Genomic DNA, 12,419 nt, shown 5'->3' with positions numbered 1-12,419 from the left:
TTCAGAGATGCCCATCTGCAGAAGCAGTTTCCGCATAGCCGGTCGGCAAGATCGCTGCCTGGGATGCCGACATGTCCTGGGGTCCACAAAAACACCACTGAACGATGGGACCGGTCCAGAGCATAGATAGACGCTACCAAAGGATGGCGAGGGTAGCACTTGTTGATAGCTTGTAGGCTGCTCAAGGAGTCAGTACACAGATGAAATGATTCCCCGGGGCATGAACGAATATACTGAAGTGCACGAGAGATGACCATGAGCTCTGCAGTGAACACTCTGCAGCCCTCGGGCAAGGAATGCTGTTCAAAATGGCCTCTGTGGACGTAGACAAAGCCAACAAGACCATCAGCCATCGAGCCATCTGTGTAAGCCACTTCAGAGCCCTGGAACACGTCAAGAATCTAGAGGAAGTGACAGTGGAGAGCGATAGGAGTAACTGACTACTTAGGGTCATGCGTAAGGTTCAGACGAATCTGTGGCCTAGGTGTACACCATGGAGGTGTAAGCAAATGGACCTGGATGGGAGGTGGTAAAGTGAAGGACTCCAGTTCAGACAGAAGGGATCACACACAATCTGCAGTCATTAGCCCTGACCTGGGCCGCTGATAGGGGGAGATGAAATGCCGCGGGTGGAAAAAGGAGACAGTAATTTAGATGGTCAGGAGAACTATGAATCTGTGCAACGTAACTGGCGAGCAGTTGTGCATGTCGGATCCGCAATGGAGAGACTCTGACCTTCACATGGATGCTGGCCACCGGACTTGTCCTAAAAGCTCCTGTCGCTAGGTGAATGAGACAATGGTGCACTGGGTCGAGTACATGCAACACTGAGGGCATCGCCGAACCGTACATCCAACTCCCATAGACAAGGGGAAATTGAACAAGGGCTTTGTAGAGCTGTAGTAGAGTAGAGCAATCTGCACCCCAGTTGGTGTCGCTCAAACAGTGGAGGGCATTGAGGTGCTGCCAGCACTTCTGCTTAAGCTGACAAAGGTGAGGTAGCCCAGTCAATCAGGCATCGAAAACAAGTCCTAAGAATTGGTATGTCTCCACTACAGTAAGTGGATAGTCATAAAGGTAAATGTCTGGTTCCGGATGAACGGTACGATGCCGACAGAAGTGCATGACCCACGACTTAGCGGCCGAAAACTGGAAGCCGTGGGCGAGAGCCCGTGACTGCGCTTTGTGGATGGCTGCCTGTAGGCACCGCTCAGCAACACCAGTGCTGGTGGAGCAGTATGAAATGCAGAAGTCATCTGCATACAGAGAGGGTGAAATGAACAGCCCTACAGCTGCTGCTAGACTGTTAATGGCCACTAAAAATAGTGACACACTCAATACAGAGCCTTGCGGGACCTCATTCTCCTGGATTAAGGGGGGGGGGGGGGGGAGGGGAGGGGCTATGGGAGGCACCAACTTGGACATGGAAAGTACAGAGCGACAGGAAATTCTGGATAAAAATTGGGAGCAGGCCTCCGTGGCCCCACCCGTATAATGTGGCAAGGATATGGTGTCACCAGGTGGTGTCATACGCTTTGCGTAGATCAAAAAAGACAGCAACAAGGTGTTGGCATCTGGAAAAGGCTGTTGGGATGGCAGACTCTAGTGACACAAGATTATTAGTGGTAGAGTGCCCCTGGCGGAAGCTGCCCTGACATGGAGCCAGTAGGCCACGTGACTCCAGGACCCAACCCAACCGCCAACACACTATACATTTCGGCAACTTATAAACAACATTGATGAGGTTGATGGGCCGATAGCTATCTACATCAAGCTGGTTTTTGCCAGGTTTGAGCCCGGAATGATGGTGCTCTCCTGCCATTGCGATGGAAAGACGCCATCGCACCACATCTGGTTGAAGATGGCGAGATGACACTCTTAGTCAGATGAGAGATGTTTCATCATCTGACTGTGGATCCGATCCAGCCCAGGTGCTGCCTCTGGGCAATGTGCAATTACACTATGGAGCTCCCACTCCGTAAACGGGACGTTATAGGGTTCACTGTGGCATGTAGTGAACGAGAGGACTTTCCTTTCCATCCGCTGTTTGGGGGTGCGTAAGGCTGGGGGGTAGTTCTCTGATGCAGAGGCTCGAGCATAGAGCTCAGAGAAGTGCACAGCAAGCACATTTGCATCAGTAGAGAGCATGCCATTGATGTTGAACACTAGGGACACCTGCTAGGGTCTGGTACCCAAAAAGACGTCTGATCTTTGTCCAGACTTGGGAAGGTGATGTATGGCACCCAATGGTCGAGACTTGCATCTCCCAATACTCCTGTTTCCATCATTTTATAAGCAGGACCACAGGCATGGAGCTGCTTAAAAGCTATTGTGTACTCTAGGTAAGGGTGCAACTTATGTCACTGTAGACCTTGCCAACACTTTTCAATTGCCTCAGAGACTTCCGGCGGCCACCAAGGGACTGTCTTTCGCTGGGGTAAGGTGAGGTGGTAGGGGGGGGGGGGGCACAATAAAGAGCAAGGGACCCCTTTTCTGGCACAGAAACGATTGTAGTAGTCACCTGCTCAACATCTATGTTACCATGTGGGGCAGAATCAACTGTGACAGCAGAGGTGAAAGTTTCCCAGTCTGCCTTGTTTATAGCCCATCTGGGCAGGCGTCCATGGGCCCGATGCCGGGGCAATGACAGGAAGATGGGGAAGTGGTCACTATGACACAGGTCGTCATGTGCTCTCCAGTCCTGGGCTGCAAATTGATAAATCAACGGCCGAGTAATTACCATGAGCCACACTGAAATGTGTGGCAGCCCCAGTATTTAAGAGGCAGAGATCGAACTGAGACAGTAAAGTTTCAGCATCTTTGCCTCTGCCAGTAAGCATAGTGTCACAACTCAAGAGGTTGTGGGCGTTAAAATCTCCCGAAAGTAGGAACGGTTTAGGGAGTTGATCAATCAGTGCATCTAATACATTCGGGGGTACCACACCATCTGTAGGAAGACGTACACTGCAGACAGTTATTTCCTGCATCGTCCATATTCTGACACTACAGCTTCAAGAGGGGTTTGAACGGGCACAGGTTCACTACAGAAAGTGTTTAGGACATAAATGCAAACTCCACCTGACACACTATTGTAGTAGCTACAGTTCCTGTAATATTCCTTATAGCCACGGAGGGCAGGGGTCCGCATTGCTGGGAACCAGGTTTCCTGGAGGGCAATACAGAAACCAGGTGTAAAGCTTAACAGTTGCCGTAGCTCAGCCTGGCGGTGGAAAAAACTGGTGCAATTCCACTGGATGACGACATCATCGTGAGATTGGGAAGGCTTGGAACATTCAATGAGGCAGTCTATGCCTCAAGGTCACCTGCTGCCACCGACTCTTTTGCCTTAGCAGTCTATATCCACTGTCTCTGAGGGTCTGGCGAGACCTAGGTCCTCAGTGGACGCCAGAATCTCCACCGCATCCTGAGACGCAGAACTTGTAGGTTGGGGTGGTGTGGGTGCCACCGCAAGTTCCTTGTTCTTAAGGGTCTTCTTTTTCGATGTCTCTAGCTGTTCCTTGGGTTTCCCTGGCTGGGAGGACTTCACTGAATCAGTCTCCAGGACTGAGGATGAGTGTGAAGCCCTATAACCCACTGCTTTTGGGGTCTTCAGCTACTGGCGAGTGTCATCTTTCCCACTAGCAGAAACCTGGGAAGGGAGTGGCCCAAGGGACCCCTTCCTAGCGAGAGGAGCTGAAGAAGCCTTACGCTTCTCTGGCTCAGAAGTGGGGACTGAAATCCCCAATGGTTGAGGGGGGAGGGGGGGGGGGTGTTGCTCCCAAAGTAGATGGTGCTGGAGCAACAGGGAGGGAAGTGCCCCCACCATCAAGGGGGCAGGTGTAGTCTCCCGGTTCTCAGAGGTGACAGGAATTCGAGGAACTGATGGGGCGAGAACTGTTCTCGTAGCGTCAGCGTATGAGGTAGTCATAGCCACAGGATGTAGGTGCTCAAATTTCCTCTTAGCCTCAGTGTAGGTCAGTCAGTCCAGGGCCTTATATTCCATGATTTTCCTCTCTTTCTGTAAAATCCTGCAGTCTGGTGAGCATGGTGAGTGATGCTCTCCGCAGTTGACACAGATTGGAGGCGGGGCACATGGAGTATTGTGATGCGATGGACGTCCACAATCTCGACAGGTGGGGCTGGAAGTACAGTGGGAAGACATCTTCCAGCACTTAAATAACTGCATCGGGGGAGGGATATATGGCTTGACGTCACAATGGTAGACCATCACCTTGACCTACTTGGGCAACGTGTCACCCTCTAAGGCCAAAATGAAGGCACTGGTGGCAACCTGGTTATCCCTCGGACCCCGATGGATGCGCCAGATGAAATGAACACCTCACCACTCTAAATTGGCGCGCAGCTCCTCGTCAGACTGCAATCCATGTGGAATATAATACCATGGACTGTATTTAAGCTCTTATGGGGTGTGTTGGTAACAGAAACATCACCCAACTTGCCACAAGCCTGTGACTTGGCAGAGGACAAGCCCTCCATCTCCCCAAACTTGTCCTCCAAATGCTCCACAAAAAACTGAGGCTTCATGGACATGAAAGATTCACCATCAACTCCCATACATATGAGGTACTGGGGCAATTAAGCTTCACTGCCATCCTTAGCCGGGCATTCCTCCCATGGTGTAGCCAGGGAGGGGAACGACTTGGGGTCATATTGTCAGAAGAAGCTGAGTAGCACATTCACTGTAGTGTAGTGGTTATGATACTAGACTGTTGTATGGAGGGAAGTGAGTTCAAAACTCACCTGAACTGTAAAATTTTAACTTATAGATTCGGTTCGAGGGCATTCTAGAAGTATCCACAAATGTCAAGAATCGTTTTACTGGAATGATATATATATACCGTATGTGTTCTGGCCGGAGGCAGTTCGCTCCGCACTCTCGTATGTGCAAGTGCTAAATACCCCTTCATTAAGTGAAGTTAGTGTTTGTCATTCATCTAATTACACCTTCTTCTATGTGACATTATTCCTTAGCATTAAAGTTAGACTTTGCCCGCTTAGTGACTGCTGGCGGCAGATCACCAGCAAGAGATGATGTACTACACTTCATGACCTGTCATCTGCCCTGATACCACCCACTCCGACCAGGGGACCTCCCTACGGGTGCCATCCAGCTGCAGCAAAGGCCTCCTGGCAGGATGGTCATTGCTAGGAGTCCTGATGCCCCAGGGTGACGGGCATCTACTCCTTGGCATACGAGTGGAGTTAATGGTGCAGGCATCAGCAGAGCGATCCCTGTGTAGTCAGGGGACTACAACCAACAGGGTACATGGCAGCCCCACAACAATGGACTGGCTACCGTGCTGGATATGAGGTACAAATAAGTCCATGGTCATCATCGGCACAGAAAGTGACACCACATAGCGCATGGTGGAAAATGCATCCAGTAAGGTGCCCTCACCCAAGAGATGGAGAATGGGCAGGACTGCAATATGATGATGAGAAAGTGGGCTGAAGATCTCAATGCACAATGGACACAATGCACCATGTAAGGTGCCCTTCCCCAATTGGCTCGCTCTCCGGGAAAATTTGGAAAAATAGAGGTCAAACCCTACAGGGGACCATCACATAATGGCCCAAACATGTGAGATTCCTAATAGTCACTCCTTACAACAGGCAGGTATACCTCGGGCCTATTCTAACCCCCGGACCCGCACGGGGGGGGGGGGGGGGGGGGGGGGGGGGGGGGGGGGGGGACACTCAGCAGGAATGCCACTCTATGAAGCCCAAGATCTACATAAAATATTTCTCATGCATGCATTACATCCAGCAGACCCTTCATTTGATCTTTTTCATGAACAAAAACTGGATCTATAAATGAAGAATGACGTTACTTGCGTTGGATACTCACCAAGTGCATTTTCAATTTTCAGACCTGTCAACAATTCTTTGAGTTTATCAACAGACCACTGGCAGGCATTCTTTTCTGTCCTAGACAAAGAAAAAAGAAATTTAATTAAATTACATGATATTGTTTTCTTCTTCGTGTTTTATGAAACTTCAGCTTTGGCGAGATGACTGTTGAGAGGAAGTACTAGATGCATATCAATAGCATTCCACTAAAGGGTTCTAAAATTAGATGTGGTACCAGGCAACAATGCTTATGTATGTCAGACCAGACCAGTCAACAAAGACCCAAAGACGTCGAATGGGGGGGGGGGGGGGGGGGGGGGGAATTCGTGTGGTACAGATTTTTGTAAAGTGGTTTTATGAACATACTAAAAAAATGATGTTAGAAAGGACTCCACTCACAGCTGGTGAAATTATTGTTCATTAAAACACGACCGGTTTCACAGCTTTAAGCCACATCATCAAATAAACCCACATGGTAAAAAGCAAAGTACAGTGTCACCACTTTTTGCAGATATTAAAATTAGTAAAGGAACGTCAAATATACTCACTATGTTTTTAAAGATCATAGGCATACCCATTGCTCCAGGTCAAAATTTACTTTTCAGTGAGTATCGTCAATACTATGGTGAGTGATAGGTAAAGAAGTAGTGCCCCATTCATAAACATTTGCCTGCATCTAAAAAGGAAAAAGAAAATATTTTATAGTGAGAGGACAATGTTTTATTTATTTATTTTATTTTCTTTTTTTTTTCTTTTTTTGGAAACAGGCCAGATTGGTTATAAAGAATTGTCACTGCTAACGATTAGTCATAGCACAGGCAAATTACAATGTGGAAAGTGTCTTACCAATATGACAACAGGGCAAGGCAAAAGTGGACCATGCGAATGACAAAGAGAGACTAGCTGGCTGGTGAAACTGAAGCTATCCATGCAGACAGTGTTACAAGTGAGAATATTATGTAATGAAATTCTATCCTCGCTTGTAAAGGTAGCAACCCAGCACTCCTAGTCATAAGTATATGACATCACACTGTCCACATGGATAGCTTCTGTTCTGCTAGCCAGTTAGTCTTTCTGTCACTCGTGCGGGCCACTTTTGCCTTGCCCTGCACTGTGTTGCCCTGCTGTCATACTGCCACCTGATTCTGATTCTTTCCACATTGTAATATGCCTGTGCCATGACTAATCATGTTAGCAGTGACAATTCTTTATCACCTATCCGGCTTCTTTTTGTAAAAAATTTATTGTCCACTCACTATAAAATATTTTTGTTTTCTTTTTAGATGCAGGCAAATTTTAAAGACTGGGGGACTTCTTTACCTTTCGCTTATCATAGTATTGGCGATATTCCCTGAATAGCAAATTTTGACTTGGAGCAATGGGTACAATGGGTATGCCTACGACCTTTTAACATTGTGAGTATATTTTAGACATTGCTTTACTAATTGTAATATCCACAAAAAGTGGTGACACTGTACTTCGCATTTTACCACATAGGTTCACCTGATGATGTGGCTTAAAGCTGCAAAACTGGTCGTGTTTTAATAAACAACAGTTTTACCAGCTGTGAGTGGAGTTTCTCCTAACATCGTGCCTCTCAACAGATGTTGTTGCCCCCGAGTGTAAAATAGTTTGTCATACTAAAAATCCTGACCAGTGGGGTTTGAAGGTGAAGGTGGGCATTTAAACACGATTTTCTTTACTAACTCAGACTGCAGCTCCTAGAAAAAATTTGTCCCAGTACAAAATTAAAATAATTAAATTTCCTACAAAAATGTTCTATTCTGTTTTCTCTACAACTAGTAGTTTCCACATTACAGGGAATGTAAAATATCGCAGATTATTAAAAATAGTTTTTTTAATGGTATAAAATTAATGTTTATTTTTAAATTAGTCAATGAAAAACAAATATTAAATATGTGAGCCACATGCTAAAGGGTAGACACGTGAGGAAAGGCACGTCATCAGATTGTGCTCGTGCACTTTCACTCCTTTGTAAGTCTGCAAACTGAAGAGCAAGCAGGCAAGTCCACTCCCTTTACCCAACTACAAGACATTTCGCAGACTTTCACACACTCTTCCACAGCTCGCCTTTGGACTCACTGGCAACACTATGAGGAGGCAATCCTTGAGGGGGATTAATTATTTTCTGCAAAATCTGTTAACAAAATGCTGAATACAGGTATTACTTCCTAATAAAAGTAACACAAGGAAAGGACATGCGCAGATTTTATGTAAATCTCCACATGCTGTTCTACAATGCTAGAGGGGAAGATGATTCTTAGTTGTCCTGTTCAGCAATTTTAGCATTTTCTGGGAAATATTCACAGAACCACAAAGGTAAAGGAAATAGAAATCTACACACATTTGACAAAATATCCAAATAAAACCTAAAACATACAAAACAGCATACAATCCTAAATTTACGTTAAGATGTAATACGATTTTCATCGGAGATATAAATTTAATAGTGACCTGCATATCTAGTACACAAATCAAAAGTGTAACAACCAGCCACAAATATGGCAAAAATATATCATATTTTAAAAATAACATATAAAATTGTGTAATATATGTAAAAAATAATACAACCAAAAGTTATACATTAGCAGGTACATATAGAGAAATTTCCTGAAAATAACTATTTTACCTAGATACCACTAGTGAATGAACTATTGCTTGAAACTAGTAGCATAAAATAAAATCTAATGAAGCAGCTCTGGTGGATATTATTACAACAGTATGCATTTCATGCAATTTGTTGAGGCTGCAAAACAGCATACACAAGAGATTCTCTCCACATTGGACAGCTAATCGTCCACATGTTCCAACATACTAGTACTACAGCTACAATAATCAACCAGCCAATCAACCCACCCATCCACCCACCCTTGTCCACATGACACCAATTAATAACTATTTCGATCTTCAGTCTCTTTGCAATCAACTTTGAGCTCCTCTAATTTCATGTCAGAATATATTTCTGTAATGACTTACTGTACACCAAATTGAGATGAATAGGAAAGGAGATGACTAATAGTAATACAACGCACCCTGCACCATGCACCACTCCGTGTCTTGTGGAGTTATGTATGTAGACGTAGCATCAACTGATAGTTCCCCCCCAAGCTTTTCTTGAAATCAGTTAATACATAACTAATCTCTTCCACAAAAGGTGACTTTAGGGACATCAGGTACGGATTTTTAAGTTCAGAGCCTGCTCTAAGAATTTCTACTTACATAACCAAAACATAACAATGTGTTAAAGTAATCTTTGAAATGTCCTACACTAACTCATTGTTTTGTCTTCCAATCTTCGAAGTAATAATTTTAATGGGGTACTGAGATTTTTATGAAAGTTTATCTTAAATTTGTTAAAAGCAGGCAATTTTACTTCATGCAGAAGGGTTTCCTCATCAATCTATATACATCACATAATTAAAAAAACACATGGCCACAGAGAGCAAGTGAGCTCTAATTCTATATCAGGAAGAGTGGGGGTCCTGCTTGTACAATGTAATACACAGTTTGTCAGATTAGAAAACATGACGAGTTTGACCCAGTTCGAACATCAATTCTAAATTATGCGCCACCGGGTTGTCACACTGGCCAGCAAAAGTATGTAGATATTTTGGCACTATTGTCAACAAAAATGCCAAGCTGGATCCTTAACTAAATTTCAAATACAACACACACAAACACGCAACAAAATCTACACTATCCACAGCCTAAACAACATTCACAACTTTCCCTTTTACAATGTGGTGCCAAATATGGCAGCCACTAAAGGAGAAACCATGGAAGAAAAAAGAAGGTTGGACAAATGTGGCAGAGAGACTACTAAAGAAATGGATAGCCAAGTTAATAAGCACAAAATTTTTTTTAACCTGTTAACTACATGGGTGGGGTCCGAGCAAACCCCAAGAGACTTTGTTTATAGTTTCTATTGTTGGCAGACTATAGATTCACCATTTTAGGTATTCACAGTGTGCTGCATAGGCTTGTGACATGGATGTGTACCCTGCTCTCACAACAGTATGTTTCTGTTTCACATTGTTGCATTTCTGTAGATCGCACACGTGCTTTTATGTAGTAATTATTTACAATACGCTAATACAATAATTTGCTTTTATTACAGTATATTTATAATAATGGCTCACTATCTGTGATGAGGATATTTAACAACTGTTAGGAGGCAATGACTCAGAAGGTGAAGACATAGAAAGAAATAACCAAGAAGAAGAAAGCTGAGGAGTTGATGACATCAGCAATCATGATTCAATAAACAGTGAACACCTTTCTGGTCAGAGATCGAGCAAAGTGAAGGCTCTTCTTCTAATGAGGAAAAAGAAGAAGAAAGCCCAGGAAACTATTTTTACAGTAAGTACAGAAATAAAAATGAGTAAATCTGCCTCACATACATCTTTTGTGCAATAGCACAATATTGTATGACAGTTCACTTGATTGAAAAGACCTGCTGCTTGTAAAAATGAAATTTCACCAATAGATAGTTGGGAACTATTATTTACCAATGAGGTGATTGATGCTATACTGCACTAAACTGACAAAAAAACTTGGACAAATATTCAACTTTATTTTTACAGTCATATCATGCTAAAAACGCTGATTGCTTTGAGTTACAGGCTTACCTTGGATAACTTCTGTTTATTTCAATATTCAAGTCAAATCATGAAAATGTTGCATCCCTATGATATGATATTTTTTACAAGGAGTAATGGGAAAAAACAGTTTTTATTCATTCATTTTAATGTAACCTTTGATTATATCAGTACCCAAGAGAGAAAATCCACAAATAAATTGGCCTTGACAAGAAATTTTTGGAGAGAGTATTAGCAACTGCAGCACAAACTATTCTTGTCTAGAATATTTGTGTGTTGTTGAAATGTTGATAAAATTTCCAGGGAGGTGCTCATTCAGACTGTTTAACCTGCAAAATATGGCATGAAAATGCAGTGCATTTGCAATATGAAAACTCCTTACTTATATAATGTGTTTATATATTCTGGAAAACCACTTACCTAAAGAAAAATCCCTTTCATAGGGACAATGCAGGATGTGTTAAAAAGTTGCAGAGCCATTTTATGGAACTAACAGAAATATCACTGGAAATAGTTTATTTACTCAGTTGAGTTAGTAGACGAATTATTAAAATGAGGACTAACGTACGTGGGTATATGTACAAAAAAACAAACTGGAAATTCCTCTTGAGTTTTTGCCTAATAAAAGAACACACTGATTCATAAACACCTGGATTTGTATGAGACAAGACCTTTGTGCCATTCATTCCAAAGAAGAATAAAAGAGTAGTTTTACCATGTTCTATGCATCACAAAGTATCCATAAAACAACAATCAAAGAAACTTGAAATTACAGTTTTCACAGCAAAACTAAAGAAGGGGGTTGACACCTTAGATTTGAAATGCTCAAAATTACTCTTGTTCACATAGAAAAAGAAGATGGCCGAGCACAATCTTTGCTGCTGCACTGAGTATTTCTCTTGCTAATAGATATGTTCTCCCAGTTGGTTCTATTATTATTATTATTATTATTATTATTATTATTATTATTATTATTATTATTTCCTTCACTTTCTCAGATGTTAAGTCCGGTTAAAAATGGAGTGACGCAGACCTTGATCAAGCGTCACTTCCTTTTAACTGTACGGTATGTGTTATATTGCATTTAGGAACTTTCGGGTAATTGAACATGTATCAATAATTACGGATTTCTGTAGTTGTATATATATGTTTGGATGTAGCTGTATTGCATTGATGTACTGGTGGATATTGTGTGGTATGACTCCTGTAGTTGATAGTATAATTGGTATGATGTCAACTTTATCCTGATGCCACATGTCTTTGACTTCCTCAGCCAGTTGGATGTATTTTTCAATTTTTTCTCCTGGTTTCTTTTGTATATTTGTTGTATTGGGTATGGATATTTCGATTAGTTGTGTTAATTTCTTCTTTTTATTGGCGAGTATGATGTCAGGTTTGTTATGTGGCGTTGTTTTATCTGTTATAATGGTTCTGTTCCAGTATAATTTGTATTCATCATTCTCCAGTACATTTTGTGGTGCATACTTGTATGTGGGAACGTGTTGTTTTATAAGTTTATGTTGTAAGGCAAGCTGTTGATGTATTATTTTTGCGACATTGTCATGTTTTCTGGGGTATTCTGTATTTGCTAGTATTGTACATCCGCTTGTGATGTGATCTACTGTTTCTATTTGTTGTTTGCAAAGTCTGCATTTATCCGTTGTGGTATTGGGATCTTTAATAATATGCTTGCTGTAATACCTGGTGTTTATTGTTTGATCCTGTATTGCAATCATGAATCCTTCTGTCTCACTGTATATGTTGCCTTTTCTTAGCCATGTGTTGGATGCGTCTTGATCGATGTGTGGCTGTGTTAGATGATACGGGTGCTTGCCATGAAGTGTTTTCTTTTTCCAATTTACTTTCTTCGTATCTGTTGATGTTATGTGATCTAAAGGGTTGTAGAAATGGTTATGAAATTGCAGTGGT

At 42.7% G+C, this 12,419-nt stretch overlaps 1 protein-coding gene across 2 annotated transcripts in view; it reads right to left on the bottom strand.

Moving 5' to 3' along the window:
* Positions 1–12,419, bottom strand: part of LOC124721205 (activator of 90 kDa heat shock protein ATPase homolog 1) — a 96,356-nt gene that overhangs the window by 38,894 nt on the left and 45,043 nt on the right. For both annotated transcript variants that reach the window (XM_047246055.1, XM_047246054.1), the window contains exon 3: positions 5,870–5,949. In XM_047246055.1, coding sequence (XP_047102011.1) covers positions 5,870–5,949 — 80 coding nt within the window. The remainder of the gene's footprint in view (positions 1–5,869; positions 5,950–12,419) is intronic.

The sequence above is a fragment of the Schistocerca piceifrons genome, chromosome X, assembly GCF_021461385.2.
Source record: "Schistocerca piceifrons isolate TAMUIC-IGC-003096 chromosome X, iqSchPice1.1, whole genome shotgun sequence".
Taxonomy (NCBI): Eukaryota; Metazoa; Arthropoda; class Insecta; order Orthoptera; family Acrididae; genus Schistocerca; species Schistocerca piceifrons.
Note: the sequence above shows the minus strand (reverse complement) of the source record. Positions and strands in the feature narration are given on the sequence as shown.